The 21,348-nt window shown below is 37.9% G+C and overlaps 1 protein-coding gene across 1 annotated transcript; it reads left to right on the top strand.

Moving 5' to 3' along the window:
* Positions 1-1,572: 1,572 nt before the first annotated feature.
* Positions 1,573-19,997, top strand: LOC128228408 (uncharacterized). Its single transcript, XM_052939711.1, has 10 exons — positions 1,573-1,672; positions 7,856-8,029; positions 8,978-9,059; positions 10,255-10,385; positions 10,660-10,845; positions 11,200-11,278; positions 12,149-12,282; positions 12,986-13,120; positions 13,453-13,497; positions 19,027-19,997. The coding sequence occupies exons 1-10, from the start codon at positions 1,594-1,596 to the stop codon at positions 19,443-19,445; spliced, it is 1,464 nt and encodes a 487-aa protein (XP_052795671.1). The 5' UTR covers positions 1,573-1,593; the 3' UTR covers positions 19,446-19,997.
* Positions 19,998-21,348: the final 1,351 nt, after the last annotated feature.

A 21,348-nucleotide genomic window follows, 5' to 3' on the forward strand; every position in this document is an offset into this window, starting at 1 on the left:
AGGAATGAAGCAATAGAAAGTAGTGTTGTATATACCAACAAGGATGAGTTGAAGAGAGTTGATCACTTCTGGAACGATATCCTCGGCAGAAAGTCTGCAAGTGGAAACCCCAAATTTCCAACTTTGCAGAAATTGGTGCTGTCATGTTTATGTCTTACCCATGGGAATGCACACGTTGAACGAAGTTTGTCTGTGAATAAGAAGATTCTAACATCTGAACGAACTCTTCTTTCTGAGAAAGCCCTCAATGCCTTGAGGCTTACCAGAGATGCTGTGGCACAGTATGGTGGAAACGCAACTGCTGTACCCATAACCAAGACAATGATGAAGTATGTTGCTGAATCTCATAAAAAGTATCTGAAAAGACTGGATGAAGAAAAACAGGAGACAGACTTGCTTAAACAGGCTCAGCTTGAGCAGAAAAGGCAGAAGGAAATGGAAATGAATGCAATCAAAAAGAATGAGGACAGAAAAAGAAAAATCTCAGAAAAAGAGAAAGAAGTGAAGAAAAATGAAGCAGACCTTCAAGAAGATATGCACAAAGCAAATAGTCTGTTCAAGGAAGCAAATGACAGATTGGCAAGTGCCATCAAGAAAAAAGACTTCAAAGAAATAGACATTGCCCATGCATTGCTTGATGTGGCAAGGAGTAAAATTGAGAAAGCCACTGGTGCATTGGAGGCTCGTAGAAGTCAAAGAAATGACATTGAATGTAAAAAGAGTAAATTGATTGCAAGCTACTCACAGAAAGAAAAGGGACACAACTCAAGCAAATAAATCACAAATTGTATGTATATGTTCATGTAACACTTAACATTAACATTTGGCAGTGTACTGAAGCATGCATACATGTAACCTACTTGTACCTCTTGTTGTAGTTAGATTGTTCCTTTAAATACTACACTGTGGCATGTTTGACATAACCATTGCCCTTGCAATATATTATAATTTTATGCAACATATTAACATGAATATACATCAGTTTAACCTACATGTACATGTAGCTCATACATTAACATGCAGTCCTGTTCATCCTGGTGTTGGTATTCACAGCTTGTTTACATTTACCTTGACTATGTAATAGACTAGGATCTAGTAGCTCTCGCCTTACTAATGTGAATGTTTTTAAAACTATGTGCTAGATATACTCATTGTATGTTTGTTTTGCTGATTATATTTGTCCTTATCATTGTAAATAACATTTTGTATTGGTGCACTTGTATTTAAAGAGAAATAAAAAAACAATTTCAGGTGCCTGTCTTTCAAGCATGGACTGAACTGAAGATACACACAGCCTGATGTGGTCTTGGTGATGGTAAGTCTTAACTAAAACGGTAAGAAATTCCTACTTTATCCCTACTTTTTAACATCAGAAATCCCTACTTTGCCCTACTTTTTGGTAAAAAATGCCCTACTTTTTCCCTAGTTTTTTTGGTAGAGGCAGTAGAAAGCCTGTGGCTCAGGCCTTATTATCCTCAGATACCCCTGTACAGGCCAAGGAAAGAGAAAAAAAGTATGCATAATTATATTTGTTAAAGTTTTTTTTGTTTTTTTTTAAGCAACCTCATCAATATTTGGAATGTGAAAGGGGAAATGGAGTCGTTTATCCTTGGCTATTTTCTTCACATTCACACCGAACATTGCTGCGACATGATCACATATTCTTCCAATGGTAGCTAATCTTATTATTACTATGTAAATATAATTAAACCTTTTACAAAAGTGCATTATAGTTTAACAATGTTATGTTTAGGGAAAGCTTTGGTAGCACAGTGGATACAACACTGGATTGCAATTTTGGCGACACCGGTTCAAACCCGGTGTCCGACTCGATTTTTTTTTTCATTTTGGTATTTTTTTTACAATTATGATATCGAAGTGTAAAACATTTTATTAAATAATTGTCCTGAGATTCGTTTCAGGAAAAAACTTTTTTTGGTGCCAATCTGGTGTACAGTCCCTTTAGAGGGCATCTTTATTTCAACTCCCTCATACCAATGGGAGGATTAGGGTTAACTGCTTTCAATGAAAAGGAAGGTCATAATAGGATCAAATTATGAAGTAATTAAGCTAACAATTAGAGCCATTTTAAATAAAATTAGAATAAAAACAATTCTGGCTTCTTAAAAATTAGAACTTAATGCAATTTAAATAACATGCGAAAGAAGAGAATATTTTTGTTGTTTTTAATTAGTACGGTAATCGGTCTCTTTTGACGCCTAATCTGAGGTATCATCTTATTTTATCAGCATTCATCAAAGCAGATGTCACAATAAATATAATATTGTTTGAATACAATTAAAAGTGAGATAAACGTGCTGGATATTTATTTATTTATTTATTTATTTATTTATTTATTTATTTATTTATTTATTTATTTATTTATTTATTTATTTATTCATTCATTCATTCATTCATTCATTCATTCATTCATTCATTCATTCATTCATTCATTCATTCATTCATTCATTCATTCATTCATTCATTCATTCATTCATTCATTCATTCATTCATTCATTCATTTATTTATTTATTAATTTATTATTATTTTTTATTTATTTTTTATTTTATTTATTTATAATATGATAATAATATTTTCCGCAGTTTGTTGATGAAATTAATTAATAATTTTAATAATTTGTGTTTCGTAGATTTATGACCCACTGGCCATGTGGTTATGATAACAAATGATCTCTGCGCGACATGCTCTAATTGGAAAGGCTATAAAAGTACCCGAGAAAAAGACAGTGCTGACACTTAAATATATATGGTGCCACCTTTCAATATAAAAACAACATATATTATTTATGCACCCCATTTCTTTGTTCACCCATAAATTGAAACAGTCATCTGTGGACTTATCTGAAAAATGTTTTAGGTAATTCCTACGATTTATTAAAGTGATACAGCTTTATGTGTTTATATATATATATATATATATATATATATATATATATATATATATATATATATATATATAGATATATATATATATAAATATAAGTCCTAAGTTTTAGGAGTTAACCCCTCCCCTCATACCGTATATGCACGATGGGTATTTTCATTATATACGGGGTAACTAAACCTTCCCGAGCATGTACGAGAAACACAAATGTCCGTGTTTCCATTTTGTTAGGTTAATGTTACTTGTATATTTCTGTACATCCATAATATACGGCATTTGTACACGCCAGTATATTCATCATGTACGGGAAACTAAACATTCCCGAGCCCTAGCCGTGAATATATCCACCAAGCATTGTGGAATTTAATTATTTTGTATCATAAAGATGTGATTGTAATTTCTTCAAAGGCTGTTAAAACACATAAAAGCGTTAATGTTTCTACAAAACGCGTCTCCTGTTCATCTGCGAAACACAGAAAAACGAAAGTCAATGGTATATGTAATAAATGTTGATCATATCATATATGCTGTCCAATGTAACACCACTCAGCATTGTCAAATCTTATTATTTTGTATCATAAAGATGTCGCTTTAATTTAATCGAAGGCTGTTAAAACCCCAAAAAGCATTTACAATTTCTACAAAACGTGACTCTTACTTATATCCATAGTGTACAGGAATTGTAACTTTTCTGTACACTCAGCTTGTACTGGAATTTGTACATTTCCGTACATCAATAATATACGGGAAATGATCACGCCCGTATATTCACTGTGATTATACCATTCCCATACTCTCAAAGTGTACGGAAGAGCATAAATTCTGGTACACTCAACATGTACAGAGACCATACATGTTTAGTACGGAGACCATACATGTTTGTCCGGAAATTGTACATGCCCGTATATTCATCGTGTATGGGAATAGTATAATCCCGTACTCTCAAAGTGCACGGAAGAGCATAAATTCCCGTATTTTCAACATGTACGGAGACTGTACATGCCCGTACACTCAAGATATACGGAGATGTACAGTGCCGTTCATCCATCAAAACAGTATAAGTACTAGTTGTTAGTCAATCTACTCAGTACTGTCCAATTTATTTATTTGTTATCATTCAGACCGCTTTTTATACGCCCATCTTACGATGGCCGTATTATGGGAACACCCATGGCGGGCGGGCGGCGGGCGGGCGGCTCCACAATGTTGTCCGCTCTCTAACTTGAACATTTCTCATCCAATTTCCACCAAACTTCATGAAAGTGTTTGTTGGTGAAATATTTAGGTCAAGTTCGATAACCAGCCAAATCGCTTTAGGCACTCCAGAGTTATGGCCCCCTGAATTTATCAAAATTGGCCATTTTAGCTTTGTCTACTCTCAAACTTGATCATTTCTCATCCAATTTCCACCTAACGTCATGAAAGTGTTTGTTGGTGAAATATCTCGGTCAAGTTCAATAACCAGCCAAATTGCTTTAGGCACTCCAGAGTTATGGCCCCCTGAATTTGTCAAAATTGTCCATTTTAGCTTTGTCCGCTCTCTAACTTGAACATTTCTCATCCAATTTCCACCAAACTTCATGAAAGTGTTTGTTGGTGAAATATCTAGGTCAAGTTCGATAACCAGCCTAATCGCTTTAGGCACTCCAGAGTTACGGCCCCCTGAATTTATCAAAATTGGCCATTTTAGCTTTGTCTACTCTCAAACTTGAACACTTTTTATCCGAATTTCACCAAGCTTGCTACTATAAATGTTTGTTGGTATATATTCTTGGCAAAGTTCTATAACCAGCCAGGCTCTTCAGGATTATGGCCCTTGAATTGGTCAAAATTTGCCATTTTTGCTTTGTCCACTGTCTAATTTGAACAGTTATCATCTGATCTTCACCAAACTTGCTGAAAATATTTGTTGGTAAAATAAATCGGTCAAGTATGATAATCAGCCAAATGCCCCGAAGCACTTCAGGATTACTGCCCTTGCCATTTAAGCTTTGTCTACTCTCTAACTTGAACAATTCTCATCTGACCTTCACCAAACTTGCTGAAAATGTTTGTAGCTATAAAATCTTTACCAAGAATGTGCCTATGAAAATTATAGACATTTTAGCACCTTTTGACTCGAAACCCTCGAATTAAAATATTTTTTTTCTACTGTTAATGCCATATTGTGCCAAATCATTTGCTTCTTGAAAAGCTTGCTTCTCAAAGGGCCAATGTGACAGTAAGTTGTCTTAGAATCCAAGAAATTATTGATGGGCGTATTTTGTGAGTGTCACTCTTGTTAATTTCATCAAAAGCTGTCAAAACCCATTAAAGCATTAAATTTTCTACAAAGGTGATTTTTACTGTCACCTTTCTGTTTTTTTTCATAACAGTGATTTTTTTAAGTCAATGGTATAAATGTCGTTCATATCATATATGCTATCAAATTAAACACCCAAAGACCTAAATTGATTACAGAATTCATTTTTAACCAGGTTTTCACATAGCGGGCGGCCGGGCGGCGTCAAACTCACCTATGAAACTGAATAACTTTAGTAAGGGTTGACATATCTTGACCAAACTTGGTCTATAGAAAGAGTTTATGGGTACCTTTCATGGGATTGCGTTTAGGGTCCCTAGGGTCAAAGTCAAGGTCACTGTTACTAAAAAAGAAAAACAGTTGAAAATGAATAACTTTAGTTAGGGATGACATATCTGGACTAAACTTGGTCTATAGGAAGAGTTTATAGATACCTTTCACGGGATTGCGTTTGGGGTCCCTAGGGTCAAGGTCAAGGTGACTGTTACTAAATGTAGAAAAACGGTTGAAACTGAATAACTTTAGTAAGGGTTGACATATCTTGACCAAACTTGGTCTATAGAAAGAGTTTATGGGTTAAAACACGGATTAACGGGCTAGTACACGCCTGTACATCCTGTATACTCAAGATGTGCGGGTTTATGAATATACGGGTCCGAACACACCCATATATTCAACATCCCGTACACTTACCGTACACGTTGGATGTAGGGGTTTCAGTACATTCCCGTATATTAAACCATTTTCGCAGTATTTGTCATCAATCATTTATCACTGGTTTTCAGATATTTACATAAAAAACTGCTAGTTCCATGACAAAAAATAAAAAAAAAGTTGTCAAAACATTCAATCTGTGAGACTTACTGTGCAGCTTTAATTGACTGATGAAGATTTAGTTTCAATAATTTATTTAGATATATATTAACACCAAAAAAAGAACGCTGGTGAGATTTGAACATACGGTTCACAGTTTCAGTTGTTCTAAGGTAGTTTTCTCTCGTGTTAAGCTATTCTGGCAATTAAGTGTGGAAAAGTTTGCAAAAATCTATAAAGCTAAATTTCAGAGACGAATTTGGTGTTTGGCACATATTTGTGGGCAAATGACAATCGAGGATTTACCCCATTTGATGTAGCTCCATTTTATGTAGAGCAGATTTGACGATAAATACAAACATTCAATTTCGTAGATAGTATTTTGTCGGCCTACATGATTTGGTGCAACCAGCTATTTTCCCTTGTTCGCTGTTTCCTTTGCACTTGCGCAAAGTAACTATGAATTACAGCTAAGGCAGACAGTCGAAGCTTACCACATGAACCCAAATATAAAATAGAGATGTTGTCAGCTATCGAATCGTACTAGCAACTATTCAGTACACATTTAAAATATTTATGTGACAACATTCAAGTAAAAATAAGGCATTTACGTAAGTTCTTCTTATTCTTTTATTTTCTTTCTTATATGCAACCACGCAAGCACAATTCAGTACCATTTTTTTGTTGAAATTCATTCTTATGCAGAAAGAGATCAGAATAGCATGATTGAAAAGAGCATAACACCATTATGAATGTCATAATAAACGATGTCATCCCAGTAACTGTACTATGCAAATGTACCAAGGTAATTATAATAATCAAAATCTTTGTTTATATTTAACGAAAAGTACCTTGGCGATTTAACTTTAATGCCAAAATACCACATGACTTACTACAATGAGGTCCGAGCAAGAGGTTCAAATAAGTGCACACACCAAATAAGTAATAAGTAAATGAGTTCAATTTGGCGTTCTACAGAAGATGGTGCGAGCTTTCTCGGCCTGCCACCTCGTTGCGCTCGCTCCATTTTCTGAAATGAACTCTAACATATTTCTAGAAAGATATTGGCTAAATTTAACTGTCAATCCCAGTTTATGACTAAAGCAGAAGAAGACTTGATTAGCTTAGGAAAAAGGTCACCAGAATATGACCTCCTAGTGAAATTCAGATTGTTATGTCGGAGTGTAAATAAAAAAAAGGATATAAATTGATTCCCCAGTAGTCTGTGTGATAGCTGGGTCAGTCAGTAGTCTGTCTTCAGTGGAGCCCTAAGGTGTCTTGGCTCTGTCCTAGTCTGTATTAATAGATGCGAAAGAGTATATTTGTAATTATTTTTTTTGGCAGACTCATGGATGCGGTAACATATTCATGTTAAATAGAATCCTTAACAAGCATTATTGCAGCGAAGTCTCTACCCATATCATTTATGCAAATATTTCAGTTATTCAGCACAATTGTTTACTTTTAAATTGTAACATAAACTATTGCTTGAAGAAAGATAAGATGAATTTTCTTTTGCACCTTGTATAATATAAGATAAACACATTTTGTTTGTCTAAACGGGAATATGGAATGTCATTTAACAAAATGTCTATCATATTGAAAAACACATTTATTGGCTGCAAAACCATTTTAAAAAAAGCATTTTTAAGCCAATAAGGTCAAGGTCAAACCTGATACATGTATTCTTTTTTTTAGATGCATATACTTAAATACCTTAGTAAATGATCTAGTGTAGATATTTGTTGAATTGATCGAAAGGTGTGAAATGGAATTGTACTATACTGGAATTTAATCATTAGAGGGATTTTATTCATTTTATAGTACACTTTCAGATTATACTGACAACAACTACGGTACCTACAGAGGGGATTATGGGAGCTTGCCCGGGTATCATATCTTCAAAAAGGGCGTTGATATCCGGTTTTTGACCGATGGAAATGACGAGGAGTATCGAGGATTTGCTGCTCGAGGAGTGGCTCTGAAACCTTATGCAGCTCTTTATGATGGCGAGTATTTGAACTTATGATGGTAGAGCTTTATTGTTTGATATATTTTGTATGTACAGACAAACATTTACACATAAGTTGGTGGCAAACAGAAAAATCAACACTTAAGTTCAATGACTACGGTGGGTTTGTGCCAAGTTATTTGAAATCGTTGATATCGTTTGCAGAGTAAGAGCAGACACAAACATTTCAAAAGGAAAGTGCAAATTGCAAAAGATTACTTGGTTTGAATGTTGTTTATGTATCATAAAAGGAAAAGAAGCTGGTGGTGGACATACTTAAACATTGCTTCATTTTGTGAGAGCATATATACCAACTTATTTGTAAATCATTCTATGTAAATATGGAAAATAGCCATTTTTTTACCCCAAGTGTGAGTAAGTTTGACATTCCATTGAAGTTCGGTGGCTACAACATTTGCTCTGCTCTTCGGCTTGATGTGCTAAACAAAAGTGCCAAGTAATGTGGAAGTCATTCCATCAGTTAAGATGTAATGGAGTGTACATGTAAAAGGACTATCTGACATTTTACCCTTAAGTGTTACCTTGAACTCGAAGATGCTCGTCAGCTGAATGGGGTGAAACATTTAATTAAGATATTTTGAATTCTTTTGGTTGAACAGTTACAGAGCAGACATGAAATAACAAAAACTCTGGCCTTTGATCTCTATGGGTGACCTTGTCCATGAGGGTAGTTGGAGCACATGCTTTAACTTTGGCTGAATGTGCTTAACAAATGTGCCGAGTAATTATGAAAATGTTTCTACATCGGTTGAGGAATTATGGATTAGACAGGAAGAATGGCTTAAGAATATGTGACCTCTAATTGAGGAGTTATGTAGTGGAATCTTTATAGAGAGCAGACTGGAGGACAGAGTGGGCATGAGCTGGGGGGGGGGGGGATTTACATACTGCCCAAAAAGTTATATGTGAAATTTTTATTTTGCAGACTTTGTGGTGAAAGGTGGGATGCTGGGCCTTGAGTTTGAGGCCACTCATGAATTAGAACAGATCAAACTGTGGCGGAAAAGGTCAGTATATTATCTCAGAGACTAGCTGATATGTTAAGGTCATATAGGTTGCGTACAACATGGGTAAAGGTCAGGCATGTTCCTGTACAATGCCTAAAGCATGTGACAAAATTAGGGATGCAAACGAATATTCGAATATTCGATCAAATGTTTGGTATTCGAATGTCAAAATCGGTATTCGAATATTCGATGGTTTTTTTGTTGAATAATTATAATAAATAAATATTTTGCCTACAACTATGTTGTTGTGTTAAAGATTCGTTTGTCTTGTTTTAACAACGATTGGCCCATAATGCCAGAGGTGTGAATGTGATGACAATACACCAAACATGCGTCATGTATCATTTAGGGACATATCGTCGGGTACCATAAAAAGTCCCCGTGTTTTTACAATAATATAACTGGCTTATTGTGAAATCACGTGGAGTGACAGAAAAAGACAAGTGACAGAAAAAAATCCAATTTTTTGCTTCTACCAATTAAGAATTTCTGAAATAAACTAGTTCCCAAGTTGGTTTAGTTTTTCCGTAGTTTATATAGTAGAGGTCAATCCCAGAACGAGGTTGCTCGTCCTACGGAAACTCTCCATTGGCGCATAACGCCAATTGACCAGAAATCCAACTAGGTTCACGTTGTTTACAAATATGAAGGCAGAGGAATATTAATTAAAAAGTTTTTGTTTATTTTTCTTTGTTCATTAAGTATTACTTTTTGTCTTTCTGAAATGAAGAATTTAAGAGGCTCATTTGGTGAAATTCAGGGTCCGCCACGCGTAGTTGTTACGACAAAGTAGAGCTAAAATGCCCCGGCTATTACTTTAGAGAATATTATAAAAGTTTACTACAACTTTTAAAAGATGTATTTTGGTAATCCAATATTTGTTCGAAAGAATTACCGAATATTCGAATATCAATCTTGCCATTCGTTTGCATCCCTAGACAAAATAGATGATTATGAAAAACAAATTTCTTTATATTGTATTACATGAATAAGTATGCTGAGTAAAAATTCCAAAAATAGCGCTATGATGCAACAATTAAAACAATAAAGAAATGACCACTATTCAATAGTAATTTGCTAAACTATCTTATAAACCATTTGATGGAGGATTCAGTTAGCATACTCTTTCTGGCTTGTTCCATCCAAACATGTTTATTCTCATCATCGGTAACATCAAAGAAAGTTTCAATTTCAGCACATCATCAGGAATAGGCAGTTTTAACATACATTCAAAGTCTGGAAAACAAGTTCAGCTGGTGATCACCTACTTGGATATGAAGTCGACACCAAACTGTACCAATGACTTCATTACTGTATACACCCATGGTAAATACATCAGTGCTTCTTAGAAAAAATAATATTCTAGATCTTATACTTTATCAATATATTATTTAAAGGAATTTTGAGCTTTTGGTTTTAGGTTAGAGTGTTATTTATTACTTGTTGAGTGTAAGTTGTTGATAGGAAATTACATGCAATAGTTTACACAGATTAGAGAGAGGGCTTGGGTCCCTTTCCTTAATAAAGAAATAAAACAAAAACTGACAAATGCAAGAAAAACATTTATTAATTATCAACATGAACTCATCTCATGTTGTAGGGGATGATTCTGATGGCAAGAGACTGCTACACGCTTGTCGTGACAGGGTTTCGGCGGTACACATTGAGGTTATCTCCCTTAAAAGTTCCCTATACGTGGAGTTCAGATGCGGGAATAATATTGAGTACACCGAGGGATTTTGTGCGGTCATCAACTTCAGTGAATATACTTCGTCTAACATTGCAGGTACTCGAGTTGGGTCATTCAGCTTGTCCGAGTGATTCTGGATGTATTGTCATAGCATTGTTGGCAGCAGCCTTCTGCTATAACACAAAACAAATGATTGTTTTATAAAGCTTGGTACACATTTATGCAATACCAATAGGCATATGAATATCATTGTTAGAATAATAGACTCCAATAACTCTAGCTAATCTTTTTACAAAGTTATGCCTACTGACCAAAAAACAAACATGGATTTAGTAGCATTGACACTTGCTTGTGGTGCTATTATCTTAAATAGAGTTGGGTTGTTAATAAAAATGCTTGTTTTATTTGATTCTCTTGTTTTCTGCTTACTAAAAGTGAATGTTTTAAAAGGTTGTTTACAGTTGCCCTCCTTCCACGAACTGGTCAGTGATAAAAATGGAAACATCTCTTCAAAATCAACAATCAACAGGTAATTTTCAAACATTTTTCAATCATTTTTAGTTTTAGCTTTTCTGTTTCCTAAAGCTCTTGAAATAGCTATAATTGTGGTTCAGAAACTGAAATGTCAGTCATGATTGGAACACTTTTCAAAATAGAATATAATGAAAAAACATTTTATTGTATCAAGAACAGTGGGTTCAGGAGAATTTGTACCAACACAAACTTGCACCACAACGACGTCATACCATATTGCTATCTGTGAACAATACTATGGTTGAATCAATATTTAAGTGAATTTTCTTTACATTAGGAACTTCACTGTCCCAAAGTATTATCATTAACTTTGTCAATGTTTAATTATGTAGCATAGCACATAATCATTCGAGTCTCCTCGACCATTTTAATCGAAAACAACCTCGGATGTATGGCTGTTTATCAGTTGAAGTTGTTCGTAAATTTTTGAATTATATCATTAATTAAATGTAGTGTTTTAGAGTTGTATTTATTGATCTAAGTTTAAATTGATTGCCAGTGAACTGTATTATTGCAAACATAAGTAAGATTCCCAAGATTTAAGTCATAAAGTTTAACTACTAAATGTACAACCTCTCTTGTAATCATGACACTCACTTCATATCGTCACCTTGATGCCAGAACTCAATAACTGCTTCTATTGCTATTTACAGTTCTTGCACTAGGGCAACGATATAGAGTGTAGCAGTATATACTGGTCAGCATATGGGTTCAGTTTCGTTTTCAAAATTAGATGTGTATATGTTATTAGTGTAAATAGCAATATAACACGCAAACAAATAATTGTTTCACATAACAAACCATTTCTTCATTTGAAGAGAAGTTATGGTATGTTTATGACTTAATTTCTTTTTTCAATTTGCAGTGCTGTCAAAAGTGGCTGGTATTTTAAGTCTGATGATAAAGATATGATGATCACTTTTACTGTACAGAAGAATGAGCTAATTAATTCTCCCAACTGCGTTGCCGAAAATGTTAGCATTTTCATTGGCAAAGTCGGTATGTTTTAATCACTAAATACTGTTCAAGAAACTAGTCTGTAACCTACTGTTTACGACCAACTACTCAACACATTGATGAACAGGTCACTACCACCGCCACTTGTCGTGAACAAAAACTTTATCAGATGCAGTGATAGGTGTTGCTTCCAAGTTGTAGGACATGAACAATAAGATGACTTTGAATGCATTTGCCACATACAGAGACATGCTGTTTTTATGTTGAAGGAACACAGCTTTATTTTAGAGTGCTTTTAGAGTATTTGCCGATAGAAGGGCAATGTAATGCTTCTATGCACATAGGTTACTGATTTTGAGAACATTTGCCATTTGCAGTCGTATCTGTCACTTATAATTGAAAGGATCATGTCCGCACTATTGTTGTTTTTGTTGGTAATTTATGTTGCCTGTGAAGCATGGCAAATATATAGGGATCATTTTGTCCTGGTCTGCAGAGTCCAACATCTAAGAACAGCATTTCTCATAGAATGTTTACTAAACTCGGACACACCGTTTATCGTCGTAATATCACATCGAAGTTTGATAAATGGACCAATCACACGATTCCTTCCAGATAGTTCTTGAATTGTCAAACTTGAAAAGAAAAAAAAGAAAAAACAGGGTGCTCCAATCTGGTGACAGATTTATTGCGATGAATTCTAGTTCACTAGATAATCTAGAATAAAGTTATTTCTATGTTGTAGGATCCTGCCCACAGTATGATGCACCGGCAACCTATTTTTGCGGAGGTACAATTGGGGAGCTGTACACTGTACCTCCTGGACACATAGCAGTCATACAGTTCAACTCAGAACAACTCCCTACTGCTTTCCTAGCAGGTAGGATGTGCCAAATAGCTTTTTTTAAATATCCATTAAGCCTGTTTATGCAGCAATAAAAGCAAATCGGAAAGACAAACAGACCAATAAATGCCCAGTTTGTTTGACAATAATGCAATAGTGGTAGGGAATGACATAAACATGAATTCTTAGTATGCCCATGATATAAAAGTATTGATTGTTTATCAATATTATTCAATCTGGTTCAAATAATAGTTCAAATATGATCTTTAAGATTGTCAAATCTTTTATCCAGGTTTTAAAATGTCATGATCTGAGGTGAAGGATTCTGATAGACAAAACAGGTATATTAGGTTTTTAACTTTTTTCAGAACATTCCTTGTCATCAGAACGAGCATTTTCTATCCAATATTCATGTGAGTATACTCTGGAATAGCTAGTAAAATATCTATATACATATAAACTAGAAATGTGTCCATAGGACACGGATGCCCCCACTTCGATTTTTTGTCACAGAAAATAAGCCATAATGATTATTCAGGATAATCTGCACATATAGGATAAGTTGAGTTGAGTTGGGTTTTACGGCATCGCAAGACTGTATAGGTTATATGGCGCCATTCAGGCAGGAAAAAACTTGTTGGATCCACATTGGACACATACTTTTCAAGAATTAGATTGGAAACATATATTTTTGAAGTATTTTTGGCAAAAAAGGGCCGTAACTCCTAAATGACTAAAGCGATATCCATGACTATCGAACTTGATCAAGATATTATGGTCACAAACATGTGTTTAAAGTTTGGTGAGGATTGGACAAACAGTTTTCAAGAATTAGATTGGAAACATATATTTTTGAAGTATTTTTGGCAAAAAAGGGCCGTAACTCCTAAATGACTAAAGCGATTTCCATGACTATCGAACTTGATCAAGATATTATGGTCACAAACATGTGTTTAAAGTTTGGTGAGGATTGGACAAACGGTTTTCAAGAATTAGATCGGAAACAATCTTCGGGACGTACGTACGTACAGACAGACAGACGTACGTACGGACAAGGGCAACCCTATATGCCGCCACTTTGTGGGGGCATAAATATCTATTTACATATATAAATCAAGTACAATATTGTTTATATGATATTAAACAATTAGAATTAGGATTATTAAGTCTGAATCTTTAGAACTCATGATAATCAAGGTTTTATTATGCAGCCTTGTCAGTTGGACCATCCGTTGGTAACACCCTGGTCCATCTGTTGGTAACACCCTGGTCCATCTGTTGGTAACACCCTGGTCCATCTGTTGGTAACACCCTGGTCCATCCGTTGGTAACACCCTGGTCCATCAGTTGGTAACACCCTGGTCCATCCGTTGGTAACACCCTGGTCCATCAGTTGGTAACACCCTGGTCCATCCGTTGGTAACACCCTGGTCCATCAGTTGGTAACACCCTGGTCCATCTGTTGGTAACACCCTGGTCCATCAGTTGGTAACACCCTGGTCCATCAGTTGGTAACACCCTGGTCCATCAGTTGGTAACACCCTGGTCCATCAGTTGGTAACACCCTGGTCCATCTGTTGGTAACACCCTGGTCCATCAGTTGGTAACACCCTGGTCCATCAGTTGGTAACACCCTGGTCCATCTGTTGGTAACACCCTGGTCCATCTGTTGGTAACACCCTGGCCCATCTGTTGGTAACACCCTGGTCCATCTGTTGGTAACACCCTGGCCCATCTGTTGGTTACACCCTGGTCCATCTGTTGGTAACACCCTGGTCCATCTGTTGGTAACACCCTGGTCCATCTGTTGGTAACACCCTGGTCCATCAGTTGGTAACACCCTGGTCCATCTGTTGGTAACACCCTGGTCCATTAGTTGGTAACACCCTGGTCCATCTGTTGGTAACACCCTGGTCCATCTGTTGGTAACACCCTGGTCCATCTGTTGGTAACACCCTGGTCCATCTGTTGGTAACACCCTGGTCCATCAGCTGGTAACACCCTGGTCCATCAGTTGGTAACACCCTGGTCCATCTGTTGGTAACACCCTGGTCCATCAGTTGGTAACACCCTGGTCCATCTGTTGGTAACACCCTGGTCCATCTGTTGGTAACACCCTGGTCCATCTGTTGGTAACACCCTGGTCCATCTGTTGGTAACACCCTGGTCCATCTGTTGGTAACACCCTGGTCCATCTGTTGGTAACACCCTGGTCCATCAGTTGGTAACACCCTGGTCCATCTGTTGGTAACACCCTGGTCCATCAGTTGGTAACACCCTGGTCCATCTGTTGGTAACACCCTGGTCCATCTGTTGGTAACACCCTGGTCCATCTGTTGGTAACACCCTGGTCCATCTGTTGGTAACACCCTGGTCCATCTGTTGGTAACACCCTGGTCCATCTGTTGGTAACACCCTGGTCCATCTGTTGGTAACACCCTGGTCCATCTGTTGGTAACACCCTGGTCCATCTGTTGGTAACACCCTGGTCCATCAGTTGGTAACACCCTGGTCCATCAGTTGGTAACACCCTGGTCCATCAGTTGGTAACACCCTGGTCCATCTGTTGGTAACACCCTGGTCCATCAGTTGGTAACACCCTGGTCCATCTGTTGGTAACACCCTGGTCCATCTGTTGGTAACACCCTGGTCCATCTGTTGGTAACACCCTGGTCCATCTGTTGGTAACACCCTGGTCCATCTGTTGGTAACACCCTGGTCCATCTGTTGGTAACACCCTGGTCCATCTGTTGGTAACACCCTGGTCCATCTGTTGGTAACACCCTGGTCCATCTGTTGGTAACACCCTGGTCCATCTGTTGGTAACACCCTGGTCCATCTGTTGGTAACACCCTGGTCCATCTGTTGGTAACACCCTGGTCCATCAGCTGGTAACACCCTGGTCCATCAGTTGGTAACACCCTGGTCCATCTGTTGGTAACACCCTGGTCCATCTGTTGGTAACACCCTGGTCCATCTGTTGGTAACACCCTGGTCCATCAGTTGGTAACACCCTGGTCCATCAGCTGGTAACACCCTGGTCCATCAGTTGGTAACACCCTGGTCCATCAGTTGGTAACACCCTGGTCCATCTGTTGGTAACACCCTGGTCCATCTGTTGGTAACACCCTGGTCCATCTGTTGGTAACACCCTGGTCCATCAGTTGGTAACACCCTGGTCCATCTGTTGGTAACACCCTGGTCCATCTGTTGGTAACACCCTGGTCCATCTGTTGGTAACACCCTGGTCCATCTGTTGGTAACACCCTGGTCCATCTGTTGGTAACACCCTGGTCCATCTGTTGGTAACACCCTGGTCCATCAGTTGGTAACACCCTGGTCCATCTGTTGGTAACACCCTGGTCCATCAGTTGGTAACACCCTGGTCCATCTGTTGGTAACACCCTGGTCCATCTGTTGGTAACACCCTGGTCCATCAGTTGGTAACACCCTGGTCCATCTGTTGGTAACACCCTGGTCCATCAGTTGGTAACACCCTGGTCCATCAGTTGGTAACACCCTGGTCCATCTGTTGGTAACACCCTGGTCCATCAGCTGGTAACACCCTGGTCCATCAGTTGGTAACACCCTGGTCCATCAGCTGGTAACACCCTGGTCCATCTGTTGGTAACACCCTGGTCCATCAGCTGGTAACTCCCTGGTCCATCTGTTGGTAACACCCTGGTCCATCTGTTGGTAACACCTTGGTCCATCTGTTGGTAACACCCTGGTCCATCCGTTGGTAACACCCTGGTCCATCTGTTGGTAACACCCTGGTCCATCAGCTGGTAACACCCTGGTCCATCAGTTGGTAACACCCTGGTCCATCAGCTGGTAACACCCTGGTCCATCAGTTGGTAACACCCTGGTCCATCTGTTGGTAACACCCTGGTCCATCTGTTGGTAACACCCTGGTCCATCTGTTGGTAACACCCTGGTCCATCTGTTGGTAACACCCTGGTCCATCTGTTGGTAACACCCTGGTCCATCTGTTGGTAACACCCTGGTCCATCTGTTGGTAACACCCTGGTCCATCTGTTGGTAACACCCTGGTCCATCTGTTGGTAACACCCTGGTCCATCTGTTGGTAACACCCTGGTCCATCAGTTGGTAACACCCTGGTCCATCTGTTGGTAACACCCTGGTCCATCAGTTGGTAACACCCTGGTCCATCTGTTGGTAACACCCTGGTCCATCAGCTGGTAACACCCTGGTCCATCAGTTGGTAACACCCTGGTCCATCAGCTGGTAACACCCTGGTCCATCAGTTGGTAACACCCTGGTCCATCTGTTGGTAACACCCTGGTCCATCAGTTGGTAACACCCTGGTCCATCTGTTGGTAACACCCTGGTCCATATGTTGGTAACACCCTGGTCCATCTGTTGGTAACACCCTGGTCCATCAGCTGGTAACACCCTGGTCCATCAGCTGGTAACACCCTGGTCCATCTGTTGGTAACACCCTGGTCCATCTGTTGGTAACACCCTGGTCCATCTGTTTGTAACACCCTGGTCCATCTGTTGGTAACACCCTGGTCCATCAGTTGGTAACACCCTGGTCCATCTGTTGGTAACACCCTGGTCCATCTGTTGGTAACACCCTGGTCCATCTGTTGGTAACACCCTGGTCCATCAGTTGGTAACACCCTGGTCCATCAGTTGGTAACACCCTGGTCCATCTGTTGGTAACACCCTGGTCCATCAGTTGGTAACACCCTGGTCCATCTGTTGGTAACACGCTGGTCCGAGGAATAAACAGTTAACTACGAATAGATTTTCAGTGAAACTAAAAGCATAGATAAAAAGCAATATGTACAATTATTGCAAGCAAGAACAATAATCCAACATTCAAGAATTGCTGAATTATATCTCCCTCTAGCTTTTACAATATGCATTAATACTGAGGCTTCTTGTCCGGAACCATAGCTTCAAACGTACTGATAGGATAATATGAAACTTAAGGACATTTTTAGATGTCAAAGATTGAAATGATCGTTGTCGGAGATGTATTTTGACCATGCATTTTAGGTTTTGTTGCTAAAAACCTGCCATGATGAGGCAGTGGGTCACACAGGACCAAGATCTGTACCTCAAGTGGCAATGTCACATTTAGAGGTTAAATGTCAAAATGAATACTGTTGATAGGCCTAGTTGGACTGAATCTTACCAAGGCTGTATCTTGAACATGCATTGTAGAAGTCTTAAAAAGAAAATGCCATGAAGGTTCACAATGATGAGGCGGAGTGTCGCAGATTCCATGTATTGTTCAACTCTATGTTATTCTGTGTAGCATGGAAGAGCATTATGTCTGTGTCAAAGGCTCTTTCAACAGACTCGATAGGTCGTTTTGGTGTCTTGTTTATTTTATTATTTATGTTAAATGAGTAAAACATAATAATTCATTAATTTGTTTGTTTCTTTCATGCATCTATCGAGCCTTTGTTTCTTTAGTTAAGAACTGTTACACAAAACGCATGCAGTTGAGAGGGATTTTAACACAAGCGTCAATGAAATTAAATGAACTCATAAACAGTCATAGGAGAGGGGCTCGAATAATACTCAATGAAAGGGAGAACACCATCTAGATGCATGGTAGTCAGCAAGGAATTGCATCCCAAATACAAGAATGTCAAATACTATTCAATTCATGCTTCTGTCACACAACCGTCTCGTTTGCAATGTATTTATATCTGGTACTTCAAAGCAATCTATAATATACCTGAAAAGTAATATCTTTCACTTTGCGCTTTGTTTCTGCCCCTTTGCATCATTTCCAACAATAGCATTGTCTAAATTAATCATGCTTTAAAATATCAGGTAACGAAACATAAACATATAGATATAAGGGGTTGCGGACTCAGAGGAATTTAAAGCATCTAATAAGAAATAATAGTGTTATTTCTTCACATACTTTATTTAAATCATTTTAATTTTCTTTCCAGTCACCAAACCAGTACTACATAAAGACAAAACTGTTGTGTTGATCATTGTTTTGTCAGTAACTATAGCTGGAGTATTCGCGGTCACAGCAGCCACAGTGGCTGGCTGCATGTACATGGCACGGAAAAGACGGCTCCGACATGGACGAATTCTGCCAACAGAGCCCGGCGGAGGGCAATCATACCCAACTCAGAGCCCCCCACATCACCATCAGCCCCCGTCTTACCCTATCCAAGAGATGCAGCCAGTCCCTGTGGTGATTCCAACGTCTCTGTACTCAGGGGGAGGAGCAGGGTTGGGAGTTGTCCCTTACATCCCCTCCCCTTCCCATACAGACCTTTATAGCGATTATGCTGGGGTACCGCCTCCTGCTGTTTACAAACCACCGCCCTTCCAGCCTGACTTTCAAAGAACGACATAATCGTTGAATAATATGTTCAGCTCAAACTGGTGACTGTGGATTAATTCTGCAAGGATGATTTATTTCCAAATCAATCATGTCACCAATTTAAAGCTAGCATCTTTTTAAGCCAGTTACTTTTTGGTGTGTTTAGGGCTAATTCTCTGCTGCTGTAGGTTGTTATAAGTGTGGATGTCTGTTGTTACATATATAGTTTAGTTTGATTGTTTGAAGCGTTATGAACCTATCAACAGTAAAATTGGTCATCGTTACATCAAAACTTCAGATTTTGATTTAGTATTATTTTATATAATTGCAAAATGTCAAAGGACTTATGTTAACATGTACTGCCAATAAAAAATGCACTTAAATAGTGTGATTTAAACGTGAATTTCAGGTTAAGGATAAATACTTAATTTTCAACTAAACAGTCGGATCAGGTCAGGAAATATTGAAACAGTAACAAGTTTGTGTAATACTGCACTGTTTTTCAAACCATGTAAATACTGTTATTCACTAATTGTGTGGTTGTTCAGTAGAATTTCCAATGTTTTAAACCCTAAATAAATATTATGAAAAGTGACCTTTTTGTATGTTTTTTTGTAGCAAAAGGTCGAGTTACTGTCAGAGGCTTGGTGTTATTGGCACCCGGTGTTCTTGTGTCAGCAAACAAAAACTTTTCAATAGTTTGGAAACCATTCAAAATATGTGCATGGAACGGTGTATGCATTTTACCAGTGACAGAATGCATATGTACAGGAAGGCCCATCACTATGGCCTCAAATTGATAGTCCCCTTAATTGTCTGCAAAAGAAGTGCAAAAAATCTTAACCTTGGCCACAGCTCAAGGAACTTTTGATTTAATTGTCGAGTTATACCCCATTGATTGAATGTGAAAAGGCGAATGTGCTGACGTTCTTATTTATCAGAACTAGTTTCATACATATTCAGTACCTTGATAAAGGAGGTGGTTACTAATTAAGACACCTCTGTGGTTTATAAATGTGCCAAGTAATTTTAAAATGTCTGAACTTCGCACAGAATTAGTCTTGACAAAACAATAATTGTTTTGTGCTTATCTTAGCAGGAAATAAAATTGAGAAATACGATATTGAGTTTGAATTCTAATATATTTCATATGATGACATATTTATTTTCACCAAAAGCTGCAAATTAACGCAAACAGGACAGTAACTCTTGATGTCCCGTAGCTTGGATGCAAATGTGAATCTGGCTTCAAAGAAACCCCCTGTGAATTGTTCCTCATTTGATTGGTGTAAGAAAAGGCATTTGGTTGCCCTTATCACAGAAAAGGCATTCAGTTGCCCTCATCTCAGTGAAGACATTTGGTGGCCCTTATCACAGAAAAGGTAATCAATTGCCCTTATCAAATAAAAGGTATCAATTGCCCTTATCACAGAAAAGGTTTTTAGTTGCCCTTATCACAGAAAAGGTTTTTAGTTGCCCTTATCACAGAAAAGGTTTTTAGTTGCCTTTATCACAGAAAAGGTTTTAGTTGCCCTTATCACAGAAAAGGTTTTAGTTGCCCTTATCACATAAAAGGTTTTAGTTGCCCTTATCACATAAAAGGTTTTAGTTGCCCTTATCACATAAAAGGTTTTAGTTGCCCTTATCACATAAAAGGTTTAGTTGCCCTTATCACATAAAAGGTTTAGTTGCCCTTATCACAGAAAAGGTTTTTAGTTGCCCTTATCACAGAAAAGGTTTTTAGTTGCCCTTATCACAGAAAAGGTTTTTAGTTGCCCTTATCACAGAAAAGGTTTTTAGTTGCCCTTATCACAGAAAAGGTTTAGTTGCCCTTATCACATAAAAGGTTTTTAGTTGCCCTTATCACAGAAAAGGTTTTTAGTTGCCCTTATCACAGAAAAGGTTTTTAGTTGCCCTTATCACATAAAAGGTTTTT

Source organism: Mya arenaria, chromosome 3 (genome assembly GCF_026914265.1).
Source record: "Mya arenaria isolate MELC-2E11 chromosome 3, ASM2691426v1".
In the NCBI taxonomy this organism is placed as follows: domain Eukaryota; kingdom Metazoa; phylum Mollusca; class Bivalvia; order Myida; family Myidae; genus Mya; species Mya arenaria.